Raw genomic sequence first — 17407 nt, forward strand, 5'->3', positions numbered from 1 at the left:
TGATAACTTTTATTCCCTAACCTAAAGCAGAACTCCGGTAAATGGACAAAATCTACCTTTACACTGTCTCTTGTTCTGCCTAGAGGTGCAGGGATAGATATAATAGCTTTATTCCTGACTCTATCCAGCACTCTCTAAGGCACCCTCAGCCATAGTTGCATGCTTACCACCTCTATGTACAATGAAGGATTAATATCAGAATACAATAGCTCAGCTGAGAGGATTCCCCCATCCACACTGACTGTGTGGATGGGGGAATCAAGTCATTTTTTTTTTCATTAAACCCACTGGTTGAAAGAAGAAAAAAATGACTCCGCTGGGGGCTTCCTTAGTATGACAGTATGTACAGTATGTCCTGAGTCTGAAGCATTTAAAACAAGCTCATAAATGCTGTAACCGTGCGAACAAATGGTAACCACCCCAACCTCTAACTGGCCTTTGCAGCAAGGAGCGCATGGAAAGGTGACGCATGTTAAAAACAACAAACAAAAATTCTCAGCTCAATTACCAGCCAGCAATCAACAAACTGAATTACCCTGTCTAATAGTTCACGTTAAAACAAGGGGTTTAGTTTGCACACATTTGCAAATACTATATGTGCATAAGCAGCAGGGCCACGTCACAGCACCCCAGTGTACGGCAGTCCTAACTCTATAAATTTTGAGTCTCCAAAGTTGGAGCAGCGCTGCCAGCTTCCCCTCCTCTCCCTCCAGCCGGCTGGTACCTATTGTTCGGTATTCAGTGTGTTGCATACCTGCCCTCAATCTAACCATTATTTTACAGTATACAGTATGTGCTCCAACTTTGGAGACTCTCAAAATGTATAGAGTTAGGACTGCAGCACACTGGGGTACCATGATGTGGCCGCTGCAGCTTACTGTTTGCAAATGTGTGCAAACTAAACCCCTTGTTTTATTGTTAACTGTTAGGTTAATTTGGTGTGTTGCAGGCTGGCTGGTAAGTGAGCTGGGATTGTTTGTTACCATTTGTCTTTAATGCAGTAGCAGCCATGAACTTGTATCTGTTTTTTCTTCAACCAGCGTCCGGTTTTAATGTAAAATGGATCTGTGTGGCTGTATAGTCGCTTGACCACATTTACAGTGCTGGTGTAGTGATTCTGTGTGATTCTGTGGTTTCTGGCCCCTCCCACTCTTCCTGGGAGCCCGGGACCACGACAGATATGTTCAGGATGGCGAGCTGTTTATGAAGCTAGAAGTGCTCAGCTCTGAGTCTTCAGAGCTGTCATTCCTTGGCTATTGTGGTTGCGGAGGCAGCTAATTAAGCATGACCCATGCTTGATTGGATACAGTGGAATGTAGGGGAGAGATTGAAAGTCCAATAGATACCTCTATAAAAAAGACCTGCCACCTGCTCAATGCTGACACAGAAAGGGCAGAAGCCATGATCAGTGTATTCTGACAGTAGCGAGCCCCGCTCACAGAATACAATGTCCTGACGGGGATTCCCTTATCCACCTAGCTTGTGACCAGCTTATGCAGGCCATAGACTGGTCGAAAATCGGCCGATTTTTGCACCGTTAATGGGTTAATTGGTAGGCCGTTTTTCAGGGTTTTGGCACATTTTTTTTATTGGTAAAGTTGGAAAAAGATCAGCCGATTTTCCCGGCAATCATGGGCAAATTGGCCGATCGTTTACCAATAAAAAATCTGCGCATGAGCCGTGACCTGCAAGAAGAAGAAAAAGAAGAATTCCAGTCCGCTATTATATTTGACATGAAAAAGTATTGCGGTTGCAACAATCTATCTATTTGTATCTGAATAAAAAACCTCGGTATCTGAAATGGATACAAATAGATACATTGTTGCAACCACAAGACTTTTTCATGTCAAATATAATAGCGGAGCTCTCTGCAAGGGACAGAAGTAATTAAATGCCGGCCGTAGACGGGATGAAAATCGGCCAATTGTTTGTTTGTTTTTTTTTTTTTTTTTACCGTTGGTGGTAACGTTGGCCTATTGAACGACCGATTTTTTAGTTTTTGTTTTTTTTTAAAACTGACGGTTTTCGACCTGTCTGTGGCCTGCATTAGTTTGCACCATCTTTGAGATTGTGACATTCTTAAGCTAGCCATATATGGATCAAAATTCGGCCATTTCAGCAGGGACCTACAGTGGATATAAAAAGTTTACACACTCCTGTTAAAATGTCAGGTTTCAGTGATGTAAAAAAAATTAGACAAAGATAAATCATTTCAGGACTTTTTCCACCTTTTTAATGTAACCTATGTACTATACAACAAACTTCAATCTTTTAGGTGGTGGGAAGTAATAATAAAAAACTAAAATAATATGGTTGCATAACTGTGCACACCCTTAAACTAATACTTTGTTGCAGTACCTTTTGATTTTATTCCAGCACTGGGTATGAGTCTATCAGTATGGCACATCTTGACTTGCCAAAACACTCCAAATCTGTCAGATTGTGTACAGCCCTCTTCACATCACCTCACCGATTTTCTATCGGATTTAGGTGTGGGCTCTGGCTGGGCCATTCCAAAACTTTAATCTTCTTCTGGTGAAGCCATTCCTTTGTTGATTTGGATGTATGCTTTGGGTCGTTTTCATGCTGAAAGATGAAGTTCCTCTTCATGTCCAGCTTTCTAGCAGAAGCTTGAGGGTTTTGTGCCAATATTGACTGGTATTTGGAACTGTTCATAATTCCCTCTATCTTGACTAAGGCCCCAGTTCCAGCTGAAGAAAAACAGCCCCAAAGCATGATGCTGCCACCACCATGCTTCACTGTGGGTATAGTGTTCTTTTGGTGATGTGCAGTGTTGTTTTTGCACCAAACATATCTTTTGGAATAAGGCCAAAATGTTCAACCTTGGTTTCATCAGACCATAACACATTTCCCCACATGGTTTTGGGAGACTTCAGATGTGTTGTTGTAAAATTTACCCCAGCTTGGATGTTTTTCTTCATAAGAAAAGGCTTCCATCTTGCCACTCTACCCCATAGTCCAGACATATGAAGAATACGGGTGATTGTTGTCACATGTACCATACAGCAAGTACTTGCCAGATATTCCTGCATCTCCTTTAATGTTGCCTGTAGGCCTCTTGGCAGCCTCCCAGACCAGTTTTCTTCTTGTCTTTTCATCAATTTTGTAGGGACGTCCAGTTCTGGATAATGTCACTGTTACGCCATATTTGTTCCACTTGATGATGACTGTCTTCACTGTGTTCCATGGTATACCTAATGCCTTGGAAATTATTTTGTACCCTTCTCCTGACTGATACCTTTTAACAATGAGATCCCTCTGATGCTTTGGAAGCTGTCTGCAGAGCATGGCTTTTGCTGTAGGATGCAACTAAGAAAATGTCAGGAAAGACCTACTAGAATAGCAGAACTTTTTTTGGGGTTAATCAGAGGCACATTAAATGATGTCAGATGTGTACTGACTCCTATTTAACATGATTTTGAATGTGATTGCTTAATTCTGAACACAGCTACATCCCCAGTTATAGGAGGGTGTGCACACTTATGCAACCACATTATTTTAGTTTTTTATGTTTACTCCCCTCCCCCCCAAAAGATTTCAGTTTATTTTGCAATTGAGTTGTACAGTTTATAGGTCACATTAAAGGTGGAAAAAGTTCTGAAATTATTTATTTTTGTCTAATGTTTTTACATCACAGAAACCTGACATTTTAACAGGGGTGTGTAGACTTTTTTTTAACCACTGTACCTTATTTTGATCCATATATGGCTGGCTATTGCTGTTCATGAGAAGTCAATCTGTCAATTCACTCTTCATGAATGGGCTTGTTGGCATATTTTTGCTCAATCACCGCATGCAACCAGTTAGCTGCAGCTCTGATCAGTGTATTCTGACAGCAGGTGAGTCCCACTGTCAGAATATAAAGACACAGCCAGGAGGATTTCCCCATCCACCTCAAATGTGTGAATGTGGAAATCGGTTCAGTTTTTTTTCATTCTGCCAGCTCGCTGTAAAGAAAAACTGAACCATGTATGGCCACCCTAATAGAGTTACATCGATACCTATCTTAAGCCCTAATGTCTGAACCTTCCAACAACACCAGCTATGCTAACTATGACAGCTACAGTATAATGGCCTGATTTGTGAACAGTGAAGTGTTATTGTGGATTTCAACTTCATTCTCAGCTTCACCTTCAGAGAAGCACCGAGAGTGAAGAAACCATATTTACATATTATGTAACATAATGACTTTAAAGTGACATTAAAAGCAGATTTTTTTGTTTGTTAAAAAAAACCCAAATATGTCATACTTACTTGCTCTGTGCAATGGTTTTGCGCAGAGCAGCCCTGATGCTCCTCTACTCAGGTCCCTCGCTGGCGCTTCTGGCCTCTCCCTTCTGCCTATTTCCCCCAGAGCAAGCAGCTTCCTATGGGGGCACCCAAGCAGGCTCGCTCCCGAGCTGCTGCTCTGTGTGTCCATTCACACATGTAGCGTGGCTCAGCTCCACCTCCACTCTCTCCTCCCTGGCTGTGATTGGTAGTAGCGAGAGCCAGTGGTTACCTCTGCCAGTGAGGTGGGAGAGACCCGGGAGAGTTGAGGCTCTCGTGCACATCGCTGTATCATGATGGGGCTCAGGTAAGTTTTAGGGGGGCTGCACACGGAAGGTTTTTTGCCTTCCTGCATAAAATGAATGAAGATGAAAAACCTTGAGCCTTTTCAACCACTTTAAGGCAGTATTCACACCAGTGATTTAGGCCGGTGTGAATTGTAGTGGAAGGAATCTTCTGATTCCTGCCATGGCTTTTAGTGACTAGGCACAGCTATTTGTGACTCTCTGCACAGCCAGCAATTACCTGCAGTGATCGCTACTGGAGAAAGTTAAGTGTTGGGGGTGGTTTACTGTTAGGGACAATTCTGGGAACTTTAGCGGGGATGTGTCTTGAACTAATATCAATGTCCGCGTTGTGGCACCATCACAAAATATATACCAAATGTGTAACAAACCTGGAGTGGACAGTCAAATCATCATATCAGGGTGGTCATGTCCTCTCTCCAGTAAGATGGGATTTTGTGTGTGCCTGAACAACGGGAAAGAAAAGTATTTGAGTACAATTCAAAATACTAAAATTAAAACCTCTTTCTTGGTTCAGCAATTAAAAGTGAAGAAAACCAAGCAGTCTATGGGTGTCACATCAGCATATGGTTAACAACGGTATTGCAAAAATGCATAATGAGTGTATAGGATCAACGCGTTTCGCTGTAATTGCTTCTTCAGGATCCAAGCTTTTGATGAACCACTGCAATCACTATAAAATATACATAGCAAAAAACAAAAAAATTATATAATATACATACATCAAATAATCTGATAAGTAACGATTACTGGACAAAAGTTGCTTAAAAGAGAGGGTGCCCCGGGGGGGGGGGGGGGGGAACTGTGAGAGGAGGGCAAAAAGAGGCGATCACCTACAGCACATGGTCATGTATCTCTGTACTGATGCCTTAACACTTACCTCTATCGCCAGCAGATATTTTAAAAGGTCAGGCCCTTATGTAGAAACATTCATTTGTATGGAGGGGGGAGTGTATTCAAACATTTTTCTTTCCCGTTGTTCAGGCACACACAAAATCCCATCTTACTGGAGAGAGGACACGACCACCCTGATATCAGGATGAGACTGTCCACTCCGGTTTCGTTGCACATTTAGGAGTCAGCGTGTGTATTGGAGCAGAGCTTGATGGTCTTCTAGACCAGCGTTTTTCAACCACTGTGCCGCGGCACACTAGTGTGCCGTGAGATATTGTCTGGTGTGCCGTGGGAAAAATTCCAATTTCATCTGTAACATGTGGCTTCGGCTCACAAATAGACCAATCATTAGAATCTAATGATTCAGTGGTCGGCAAGCCGCGGCTCGCGAGCCACATGCGGCTCTTTACCCAGTCTAATGCGGCTCTTCTGTGTGCCGGGCGCCTGCTCCCCTCCCTCCTCTCGGTCGGCCGCTCCCCTGCCTCCTCTCGGTTGGCAGCCCCAAAAGTCCGCGCGGACCTTTTAATCCGGCTTGCGGATGTGGCTGTCAGGATGTGTGTAGGCGGGGCAGCGTGCCGAACGTGAGGGGAGGGGAGCTAGGCTCCTCTCACAGTCCGCCCTGAAGACCCGAACGGCGCGGGAAGACAGCGAGAGGAACGCAAAAGGTAAGTGAATTGACACGGGGGACTTGGCTTACTAGAAGGGGGGGGGGGGAATAGTACTGTGGGGGATGAAATACTATATGAGGGATGAATTACTTTATGAGGGATGAAATACTATATGGGGGGATGAAATACTATATGGGGGATGAATTACTATATCAGGGATGAATTACTATATGAGGGATGAAATACTATATGGGGGGATGAAATACTATATGGGGGGATGAAATACTATATGGGGGGATGAATTACTATATGAGGGATGAAATACTATATGGGGGGATGAAATACTATATGAGGGATGAAATACTATATGGGGGATGAATTACTATATGAGGGATGAATTACTGTATGAGGGATGAAATACTATATGGGGGGATGAAATACTATATGAGGGATGAAATACTATATGAGGGGATGAAATACTATATGGGGGGATGAAATACTATATGGGGGATGAAATACTATATGAGGGATGAAATACTATATGAGGGATGAAATACTATATGAGGGATGAATTACTATATGAGGGATGAAATACTATATGGGGGGATGAAATACTATATGGGGGGATGAAATACTATATGGGGGGATGAAATACTATATGAGGGATGAATTACTATATGAGGGATGAAATACTATATGGGGGGATGAAATACTATATGGGGGGATGAAATACTATATGAGGGATGAATTACTATATGGGGGGATGAAATACTATATGAGGGATGAATTACTATATGAGGGATGAAATACTATATGAAGGATGAAATACTATATGGGGGGATGAAATACTATATGAGGGATGAAATACTATATGGGGGGATGAAATACTATATGAGGGATGAAATACTATATGAGGGATGAATTACTATATGGGGGATGAAATACTATATGAGGGATGAAATACTATATGGGGGATGAAATACTATATGGGGGATGAAATACTATACGGGGGATGAAATACTATACGGGGGATGAAATACTATACGAGGGATGAAATACTATACGGGGGATGAATTGCTATGGGGGATGAATTACTATATGGGGGATGAATTACTATGGGGGATGAATTACTATATGGAGGATGAATTACTATATGGGGGATGAATTACTATATGGGGGATGAATTACTATGGGGGATGAATTACTATGGGGGATGAATTACACTATGGGGGATGAATTACACTATGGGGGATGAATTACTATATGGGGGATGAATTACTATGGGGGATGAATTACTATATGGGGGATGAATTACTATATGGGGGATTAATTACTATGGGGGATGAATTACTATATGGGGGATTAATTACTATGGGGGATGAATTACTATGGGGGATGAATTACTATATGGGGGATTAATTACTATGGGGGATGAATTACTATGGGGGATGAATTACTATATGGAGGATGAATTACTATGGGGGATGAATTACTATATGGGGGATTAATTACTATGGGGGATGAATTACTATATGGGGGATTAATTACTATGCTTACTATGGGGGAATATTACTATACTTACTATGGATGACACATACACATCATTCATCTACTCTTGGTCCGGCCCCCGGGTCCAATTATAAAATACTTTATTATTTCATAATAAAGTAATTATAAAATAATTTCTTTGTGTTTGATTCCTATTCAAGAGAATTACTTTATATATAGTCAATATAGGCACAGAGGTAAATTTTTTTAACATTTTCTAATGGTGGTGTGCCTCGTGATTTTTTTCATGAAAAAAGTGTGCCTTTGCACAAAAAAGGTTGAAAAACACTGTTCTAGACATTGCAGTATAGCCTGACACATTTAATTTGCAATTAAAAATACATTGAATTTTAAGAATAAATAACAGCATTGATCTATGTTTTAAAATTGTGCTTTAGGATTAACGTTCTCATTTTTATTTCTCATGATTTCGAGGGCTGCAGAGTTTTGGGATTGCTCAGTAGTGGTAGGATGTTTTGTTTTCTAACTGCTCCAAAAAGAATCAGATACGTCTGACTGGTAAATCTTTTCATTGTTCGCTGGAGCCTGATTTCAGATAAGGAGGCTATTACATCCAGTACAGGCATGTTTAGTGAATGATGCTTTCCTGTACTTCACTCCGAAAGAAGAAAAGCATTGGAACCCAGTCGTATTATGTACTGCTAACAATACACTCTAGCATTGACAAATGTTTGACTCTTCACCCAGGGCTCAGCGTTTCCAGAGCATCTCAGAACATGATCTGGATTGGAAATATTTTTTAAAAAGCACTTATCCTGTATTAAATCATACATAATTTACTTGTATACAATGTGGATAAATGACCAAGAGCAACATCTAGCTGTGAAGTGTCTACCTTACCTGTGTGTTCTGGACACTTTTCAAGGAACCAACTCAGTAAATGTGATTTCTTGTTAGGCAGCTACCACGTTTATTTTCATCTGTGCTGTGAGTAACTATTTGTTTTGCTTATTTATATTAAGCCCTCATTGTCCTGTGCACCCTGTGAAATTTCAGATCAGGCTGGCAGTGGGAGTGGCTGCACTGGCTATTGAAATATGAAAGAAGAGACAAGGCAAGGACAAATGATACAAAACTCCTATCTTTCTTACTACATTTTTCATAGTATTCTATTATCTATTATGTGTGCTGGTGTCTGGCAGGGAAAGCCTTTAGAATTCATGCTAATGGCCTAAAAAACTGAGTGCAGATGAATTAAAGCAGAGTTCTGGCCCCCGCCTCTCAAAAATGAAAAGTCAGCCGTTACAAATACGGTGGCTGCTGACTTTTAATATTAGGGCACTTGCCTGTCCAGGGGTCCAGCGGTGTCCTCACCCCAAGCTGATTCTTCTATCAGCTGTCGGGTGCTGGCGCCGCCATCTTGACTAAGGGAAACTGGAAGTGAAGCCTTGCAACTTCACAGCCGGTCTCATACTGTGCATGCATGAAGCGCGTTGTGCTTTGTGAATGGGCCGCAGTCTTCTGGGACCTGTGAAGTGTCCCAGAGGCCTGCAGGGGAAAGGGCTGGTTTTGACAAGTACCCGCTCCCACTTTCGGCTCAGTCCCCCCCTCCTCCAAAACTCTGCAGCCCTCAAAATCATCAGAAATAATTGGGACTTGTCAAAACCAGATACCTGCTCCCCCTCCCTCTCAAAAGGCGCCAAATGTGGTAGCGGAGGGGGGAGGTGGCAGATAAGCAGAACTTCCACTTTTGGTTGGAACTCCGCTTTAAGCTCACCATACATCATACCAAGTAGATTTTTGAACGAGCATTCGTACAAACATTCCTATGGAGATTCTCAGTACATTTAATGACTTAGGAATGTTGTTCAAAAGTACTTCAAAATTTTGTTTGCTTTGAGCCCCAGTTCACACCTGGTGCAGCTTTGAAGTCGCGCTACTTTAGCGTGATTTCAAAGCCGCCGATCAGTGTGATTTCATGTGTGGCTTGCTGACACCTGTGCGACTTCATACGCAGATATCAATGCAAATTGCACATGAAATCGCACACAAAAAGTTCAGTAACCTTTTTCAAACTCACTCACAAGTCACACCGATTTGAATGGTTTCATAGGGACTTGTCATGCGACTTTGTCAAGAAGCATCCAGTGTGAATGGGGGCTTAATATTTGATTTTGGAATGAATGGGTTTTTTCCCAAGTGATAACCACATTCACTGTTAGAAATCCCTTCAAATTTTCTAATCACTGCGGTCACAAACCAGTGTAGTTTCGAATCAACTTATGATTAGAAGATTGAAAAAAACTTTTTTTAAAATGAAAAATTTCAAACCAAGCCCTACAAGTGTATGGCCAGCTTTAGCAGCAGAGTTGCGACACCTTGTGACAACTTGAATATGTAAACGCAACATTTCATATTCTTGATTTGTGCCTGTTGTACCATGTACTTGTATGACAAAGTATCCTGTTCACTTTGTAGTGCTTCCTTTGTGTGCAATCCCTGATGTTCCTCCTAGTCTGTCTGCTTTCCTATTAAAAACTGACCACACTAGGCATGAGAGCACAGAGTGGTCAGTTTTCTAGCTGTGCTGAGAACTCTGCCTGCTCTCCTCTAATCATCAGACTTGTCCTGACACCCCCTGTCCCACCACACAGCAATTCACTGGGAAGATCAGAGTACTGCTGTTTCTCCTCGCCCAGCTTTTATGTAGCTGAGAACAGAGGGAATGCTATCACTTATAAAAAAGGAGAAAATAGGTTTTTATAAGTTTTTTTTTTTTTTTTTTTTTTTTTTTTTCTATAGCTATACACAAATGTTTTGCCTTTCATTTTGTGTTTACAATTGCTTTAAATAAAAAATGTTAGAATCAGAAAATGGAAGTCTCTGATTTTAAAATTGCAATGATCAAACAAAGAGAAGAAAAGACTTGACTTTTAGACTGTGGCTGTGTGGGATGCGTAAAGGTTTTTACATGCTTTTCTTTTTGACTGGAATGTTTCACAGTTGGGTTGTGGGGGCGTCATTCTGCCTAAGCATAAAATAAATGGTCAGCTGAATGACATGGGTGTTGGGTTTATATATTGAAACAGCTTTTTTTAAATTTTATTTCTACCCGAAATAGTGATTTTGCAGAGAGAAGCACAATTAATCACCAGTTACAATAATATATTATGTTGTTTTGAGAACATTGGGATACTTTCATGGAAAAATATGTGCAAAGGGCATTTCAAGTGTAACCTCTCTCCCTATATTTATACACAGCTATTTTAGGCTTTACTATTTATACTTGACTGTAGTATTTCATGGGAATATGAATTTCTCTTTTACTAGAAATCTGAGCATAGCTTCTTAAAAACACATTCCTCTAAATCCTGTATTATGTTAGTATCTAATATATTGAGAATTAATATTGAAGTTTTATGTTATGTTGAATTAACAATTGGGTAACTAACACATTTTATAGCAGTTGACCTTATTTGATTCCACACCATCCTAGTTACAAGGGACAACCTTTAGAAATAAACATTGTTTCATTTATGTAAATTCGTGTATATTATAGTAACCTGTGTAAAGGGCACTGTTGTGCCATCCATGGCATCCCATCAAATCCAATCTTCATTAGTCTGCCCAATATAGGCTATGAAATCTAATTTTTGATTAGGCACGACGACAAACACTTGTTTGTTGCAATTTTTATTAAAGTCATCTTTTATGTCACAAATTATTATTTGCTATTTATTTATTACGGGTACTTGTATGTCTTGTATTCAAATCAGTCCCTGCCCTCAAGGAGCTTACAATCTAAGGTCCCTAACTCACACACATACACATACTAGGGCCAATTTAGACAGGAGCCAATTAACCTTCCAGCATGTCTTTGGAGTGTGGGAGGAAACCGGAGTACCCAGAAGAAACCCACACAGGCACATGCATGTTTATTTAGCATCGATATATAACACAGCAAGAATAAAAATGCACTAATTTAATTTACTAAAAGTAACAAGTCATATACAGGTGTACCTCGGTTTACAAACGGCTTGGTTAACGTAATTTTCGATTTACGAATGAAAATCCATTGATAATGCCTCGGTTTACAAATTTGTTACGAATTTTTTTCGCAATACTAATGCAGGCCATAGACGGGGAGAAAAACGGCCGATTTTTCTTTTAGAAAACGAAAAATCGGTCGTTCAAGCGTCCGACGTTACCAGCAATGGTAAAAAAAATCGGCCGATTTTCATCCCGTCTACAGCCGGCAAAAAGTGTCCCTGCAGAGAGCTCCGCTATTTCTTTGACAGTTCCTTGACATTTACAGTGGTTGCAACATTGTATCTATTTGTATCCATTTAGGATACAGATGTTTTTATTCGGAAACAAATAGATACAATGTTGCAACCGCTGTAAATGTCAAGGAACTGTCAAACAAATAGTGGAGCTCTCTGCAGGGACACTTTTTTGCCGGACTGGAATTCCCCTTATTTTTCATTCTTCTTCTCCTTCTTCCTCTTCCTCTTCTTCTTCTTCTTCTTATTCTTCTTATTCTTCTTATTCTTCTTCCTCTTCTTCTTCCTCTTCTTCCTCATCTTCTTCTTCTTCCTCATCTTCTTCTTCCTCCTTATCTTCTTCTTCTTCCTCATCTTCTTCTTCTTCATCCTCATCTGCTTCTTCTTCTTCTTCATCTTCATGTTCTTCTTCTTCGTCATCCTCATCTGCTTCTTCTTCTTCATCATCATCCTCCTTCTTTTTGTCTTCCTCTTGCAGGTCACTGCTCATGTGCAGATTTTTTATCGGTAACAAATCGGCCGATTTGCCCATCATTGCCGCGAAAATCGGCCGATCGGCAAAATCGGCCGATTTTTTTTTCCAACTTTACCGATAAAAAAAATCTGCCAAAATACCGAAAAACGGCCGAACAAATAGCCCACTAACGATCCGAAAATCAGCCGATTTTATTTTCGGCCGAAAAATCGGCCGATTTTCGACCCATCTATGGCCTGCATAAGTGTATGTTGGTGCCAATTTTTTTTTAAATGCAATTTTCGGCTTTTTTTTTCTTCACTATACCTCACAGAGCTGTTACTTTCTCTGGAGTTAAAGGAAGCTTTGTTTATTTTAAGAAACTAAAAGGAAACATTCCAGAAACAGGTTGCGCTTAAATATATACAAATCAATATATATCAATCAAACAAATAAAATATAAATAAAGTCCAACAAACAAAAAGTCCAAAGTGCTTGTGGTATTCAAATAATCAGTTGTGTCCAAAAATATATCACCAAGTGAATCCACCACCCAAATCGGTTAGATAAAACTCACCAGAGCAATATGCTGATCATGTGATAAATCAGCATATAGCGCTTGTTGCTCTGGGAGCGATGATCTGTATCTGGTCGAGGCAACACTGGCAACTTTAAGACTGATCTCCAAGGAGTGATATTCTGCAGGACTGAGTGTCCTATATATCCACTTCAAAACTTTAGAAACGTATAGACTCATGGTGCAGTACGTAGTAAAATCATCAAATTTAATAAAAAAATTGCACTTACAGCAAATGGTGTCTAAACCGACACCAGCATAAACAGCATGTTGAATAAAACAGAGTAACGCAAACCCAGCCTGGCTTGCGTTTGCGCCGTACCATCGGACCAGGAGTGTCCTAACATCACATCCAAAGGCTCCGCCTTACGCGTTTCGTCGTCGACGTCTTCACGGAGCGGATGGATGTGAGACTTCAGAGCTTCATTAAATATTCACTGCACTTAAAGCGGACAGCTGATTTATAATGGGGATAAATTCACCGCACACTCTAATCCTAATAATTAGCTTCCGCATACATAAGAGGAAACATTGTTTATTTTAGGTTGGGGAAATCAACTAAAAAGAAACTTTCTCTTTTAGCTGGGGGGGGGAGTGACAGCTGAATTTCTGAGCTAGTGCAAGTGCCCCCCCCCCTCCTGAACCATACCAGGCCACACGCCCTTAACATGGGGGGGTGCTTTTGGGTAAGGGGGGCTCCCCACCACCACCAAGCACCTTGTCCCCATGTTGATGAGGACCAGGGCCTCTTCCCCACAACCCTGGCCGGTGGTTGTGGGGGTTTGCGGGCAGGGGGTTTATCAGAATCTGGAAGCCCCATTTAACAAGGGGGGCCCCCAGATCCCAGCTCCCCTCCTATGTGAATGAATATGGGGTGCATGGTCCTGATACTCATTCACAAAAAAAACAAAAAATGTAGTGTGAAAAAAACAGGATACTGTCTTTGACAAGTCCTTTATTAAAAGAAAAAACTAAAAGAATGTCCCCCCGCAGTAGATCCAACGTCAATCACGATGCCCGCCACCGCTGCGGATTCGAAAAAAAAAGAATTTAAAAAAAAAGGCTCCACTTCTGACGACGGCTTCCAGCCATCTGCCTGCTCTGGTGGTTTGACAGTTCTTAAATAGGTAAGGGGCGGGGCTACCCGGGGACATCATACATGTGACCCTACCCCATGTGACATCACTCGGTTGATGTCCCCAGATGGCCCCGCCACTACTTAAATACTACATGACTTGATAAAATAACTTGTGGTATTTTAGTAGGGTTTACTTTTTTCTGACCTCAGGAACGGATTAATTGGTTTTCAATGCATTCCTATGGGAAACGGCGTTTTGGTTTACAAATTTTTCGCTATAAAAAAAGTCCCGCAGAACGAATTAAATTCGTAAACTGAGGTATGCCAGTATATGATCTGCATACCCAAATAATTTAAAGAGAAAATGCCTTTTGTTTGCAATGTGTTATGTATTGTTCTGCAGAGTTATCTTATATTGCTACAGAAAATATGAATTCAGTTCATTACTATGCTGAAATGCATGAACCAGTTCAGCTGGTCCTTTTGCTGGCCCAGGTATAAAAATACAAATGCTGGAGGGAAAAGAATGTGTGAACCAGTTTACAATAAAAGTGAAAGGCAAAACAATTATGTATGCATATAAAGAAACATTATAAATACCTTTTTTTTCCCCTTTTTTATAAGTGATCACATACCCTTTATTCTCGGCTAGGGGGGGGGGCTGGGGAGGAGAAACAGCCTTACACCGATCTTCCCAGTGAACTGCTGTGCAGAGGGAGGCGTGTCAGCACAAGACTGACCAATGGATTAGCTCCCAGCACAGCCAGAAAACTGACCACTATGTGCTCTCATGCTGTGGTAAGTTTGTAATAGGAAAGCAGGGGAACTGGCAGGAACACCAGGGATTTCACACAAAGGAAACAAATACAAAGAGAACAGGATACGTTTTTATACAAGTACATGGCACAGCAGGCACATATCAGGAATAGGAAATGTTGGGTTTACATATTCTGTATTTTGGCCATAAACTAATTGAAATTCAGTCTGTTCAGCAGGTACAGTGTGCAGTGAGAAAATGGCTTTCTTGCCCTGGTGGTTGAAACCATGCAAATAGGCTGGTGGTTCATGAGAAAATTGCCCATGTCATTAGTGTCCAGTGTAGGATCCCAATAAATTGGAGAACAGCGAGAAGAATACTCCTTACAATGATGGTCAGTGGACATGATCATTTTGTATGAGCTGCTCACCTGAGAAACCAGAGAAGCTCCACTGGTCCCATTCCAGTGGTTCTGCTGATTGGTGTTGGTGCCTATGTGGGTACCATCAAGCAGAAGATCTATCAAGTAATTCTCAAGAAACCTCTATGAACCTCTGGAGGAGTCTTAGGAACCCTGTTTGAGAAAGGCTAATCTAGAGACATTATTTGTGGGCTTGGAGAGGCACATTGTAAAGAAATAGAAAAAAAACACTATAGGTGTACTGCAATCATTAAAAAAGCATGCAACAAAAATGTAATTGTTTTTTGTTCTGGAGTGCCTTTTAACCCCCCCCCCCCGGGTCACACGATCCGACTTAGAAATAATTGTGACTTCCAGTGAAGTCGCACAATTTCATCGTCGCATATCATTCTGAATTGAGGTGCGACTTGCAAGACGTCTGCTTAGAGGTCTATGCAAGTCGCACCTGAAGTAGTGCATGCACTCTTTTAGAAATCTGTGTGGCTCTGACCAAGTCGGAATCACACCGATATGACCGCTTTAATTGCAGATAATAGGGTGCGACTTGCCATGCGAGTTGCAAGTTGCATTACATGGCAAATCGCATGGCAAGTTGCAACCAATCTGACAAATGTGTTAGGGTCAGTTTCAAAGGACTTGTCCATGGAAATGCAGAAGCAGGTTGAAGTAGATCAACTGCGCCTGCATTGAGTTCTGAATGATCTCGGAAGCACCTCAAACTGGTATCAAAATTATACTACATTTACCCACCGAGGCCTATCACGTGAGGCCTTAAGAGTGCCGAAATGCTTCTGTGCTGCCAAGTAACTTTTGTGTTCTTCCAAGACAAAACCCTTTATAATAATTCATCTGTATAGAATTCTCTGAATATGTCTGTGATCGTAGTCTTGATTTTACTGAATATTCCATCTTTCTGTGTGTTTGTCTTTTGATAGGGAGGAACGTAAAGCCACAGAGGAGAATTAAGGTGAAGGTGCCAGGACTGGTCAGGAGATGTGAAAGAACGTCATTATGTTGTGCATAAACAGAGGAGCTGAATGTCTTTCCCGGCGCCAGATGAGGCAGGACCGTTGATGTATCCCCAGCTGTGCATAAACAGACTTGGATATTTAAGTTCTTTAATGTTAATGTAGGCATTACAGAACCAGTGTGATGGTGCAATGAAATGAGGCTCCGAAATGGAACTGTGGCCACCGCATTAGTGTTTATCACTTCTTTCCTCAGCCTGTCCTGGTACACAGCCTGGCAAAATGGGAAAGGTAGGTCCTATCTTTCACTAGGCACAATTTCTTTCTCAGAACATGTTCCTTCATAATACACAATGGCTATTTCTCTACAGTGCAAGAACATCAAATTGTAATATTATATAATGCTTATCTTGCATATGTCTTTCTGTGGCAGATGGTAATATATATATTTTTAATGGTGTTTTTATTAAGTTTTATAACCAACAAAGCAAGAGAAAATGGGACAGGGTACATACTGGCAGACCGGGAGTGCAGACTGAGATAAAGCAAGTGCTTCGATTTTTACATAAACACTGCACTTAGAGCCTATCAGAAATACAACTCTAACAACACAGTTGGTCAGTTTCCAGAATATGCACATTGGGTACAGAAAATAATGTATTCAAAGGGTAAGGCACAAAAGCCACAAATCTTACACAAGACCACCAAAGCAACAGGGTGCAAGACATAACCTAAGGGAGATCAACAGACATTACATTTCTATATCACCTGAGACTGCAGAGGTCCAGGACAATAATCAAACAGCCCCTCCCAATGTAAGTCATTTTATACATAGGAAGGCACTATTTATTAAATCAATCCAAATATGCAAGGTGGGGGGGTCATGATTTTTCCATCTTAGGACAATGGCATTTTTTGCATATAAAAAAAGAAATCTAAGTAACGATTTTTGAGAGACACAAAGGTCCTCCTCCTCAAGGTCTCTGAGGATACATCGGGCTGAGGTACATACACTCACTGGCCACTTTATTAGGTACACCTTGCTAGTGCCAAGAAAATATCCATGCTTGGATCCATGCTTCTATGTTGTTTACACCAAAATCTAATCCTACCATCTGAATGTCGCAGCAACCAGTCTGCCTATTCTCCTCTGACCTCTGACATCAACAAGACATTTTCGTCCACACAACTGCAACTCACTGGATATTTTCTCTTTTTTGGACCATTCTCTGTAAACCCTAGAGATGGTTGTGCTTGAAAATC

At 41.1% G+C, this 17407-nt stretch overlaps 1 protein-coding gene across 1 annotated transcript in view; it reads left to right on the top strand.

The window, feature by feature from the left end:
• The window catches only part of MGAT4A (alpha-1,3-mannosyl-glycoprotein 4-beta-N-acetylglucosaminyltransferase A), a 120305-nt gene that overhangs the window by 13855 nt on the left and 89043 nt on the right, over window positions 1-17407 (top strand). Inside the window, exon 2 of the mRNA XM_089693452.1 lies at window positions 16112-16435. Within this exon, the coding sequence (XP_089549578.1) occupies window positions 16342-16435 (94 nt within the window). The 5' untranslated portion in view covers window positions 16112-16341. The remainder of the gene's footprint in view (window positions 1-16111; window positions 16436-17407) is intronic.

This window comes from Staurois parvus, unplaced genomic scaffold, assembly GCF_062004578.1.
Source record: "Staurois parvus isolate SC_StPar_1 unplaced genomic scaffold, SC_StPar_1.0 ptg000634l, whole genome shotgun sequence".
Lineage (NCBI taxonomy): Eukaryota > Metazoa > Chordata > Amphibia > Anura > Ranidae > Staurois > Staurois parvus.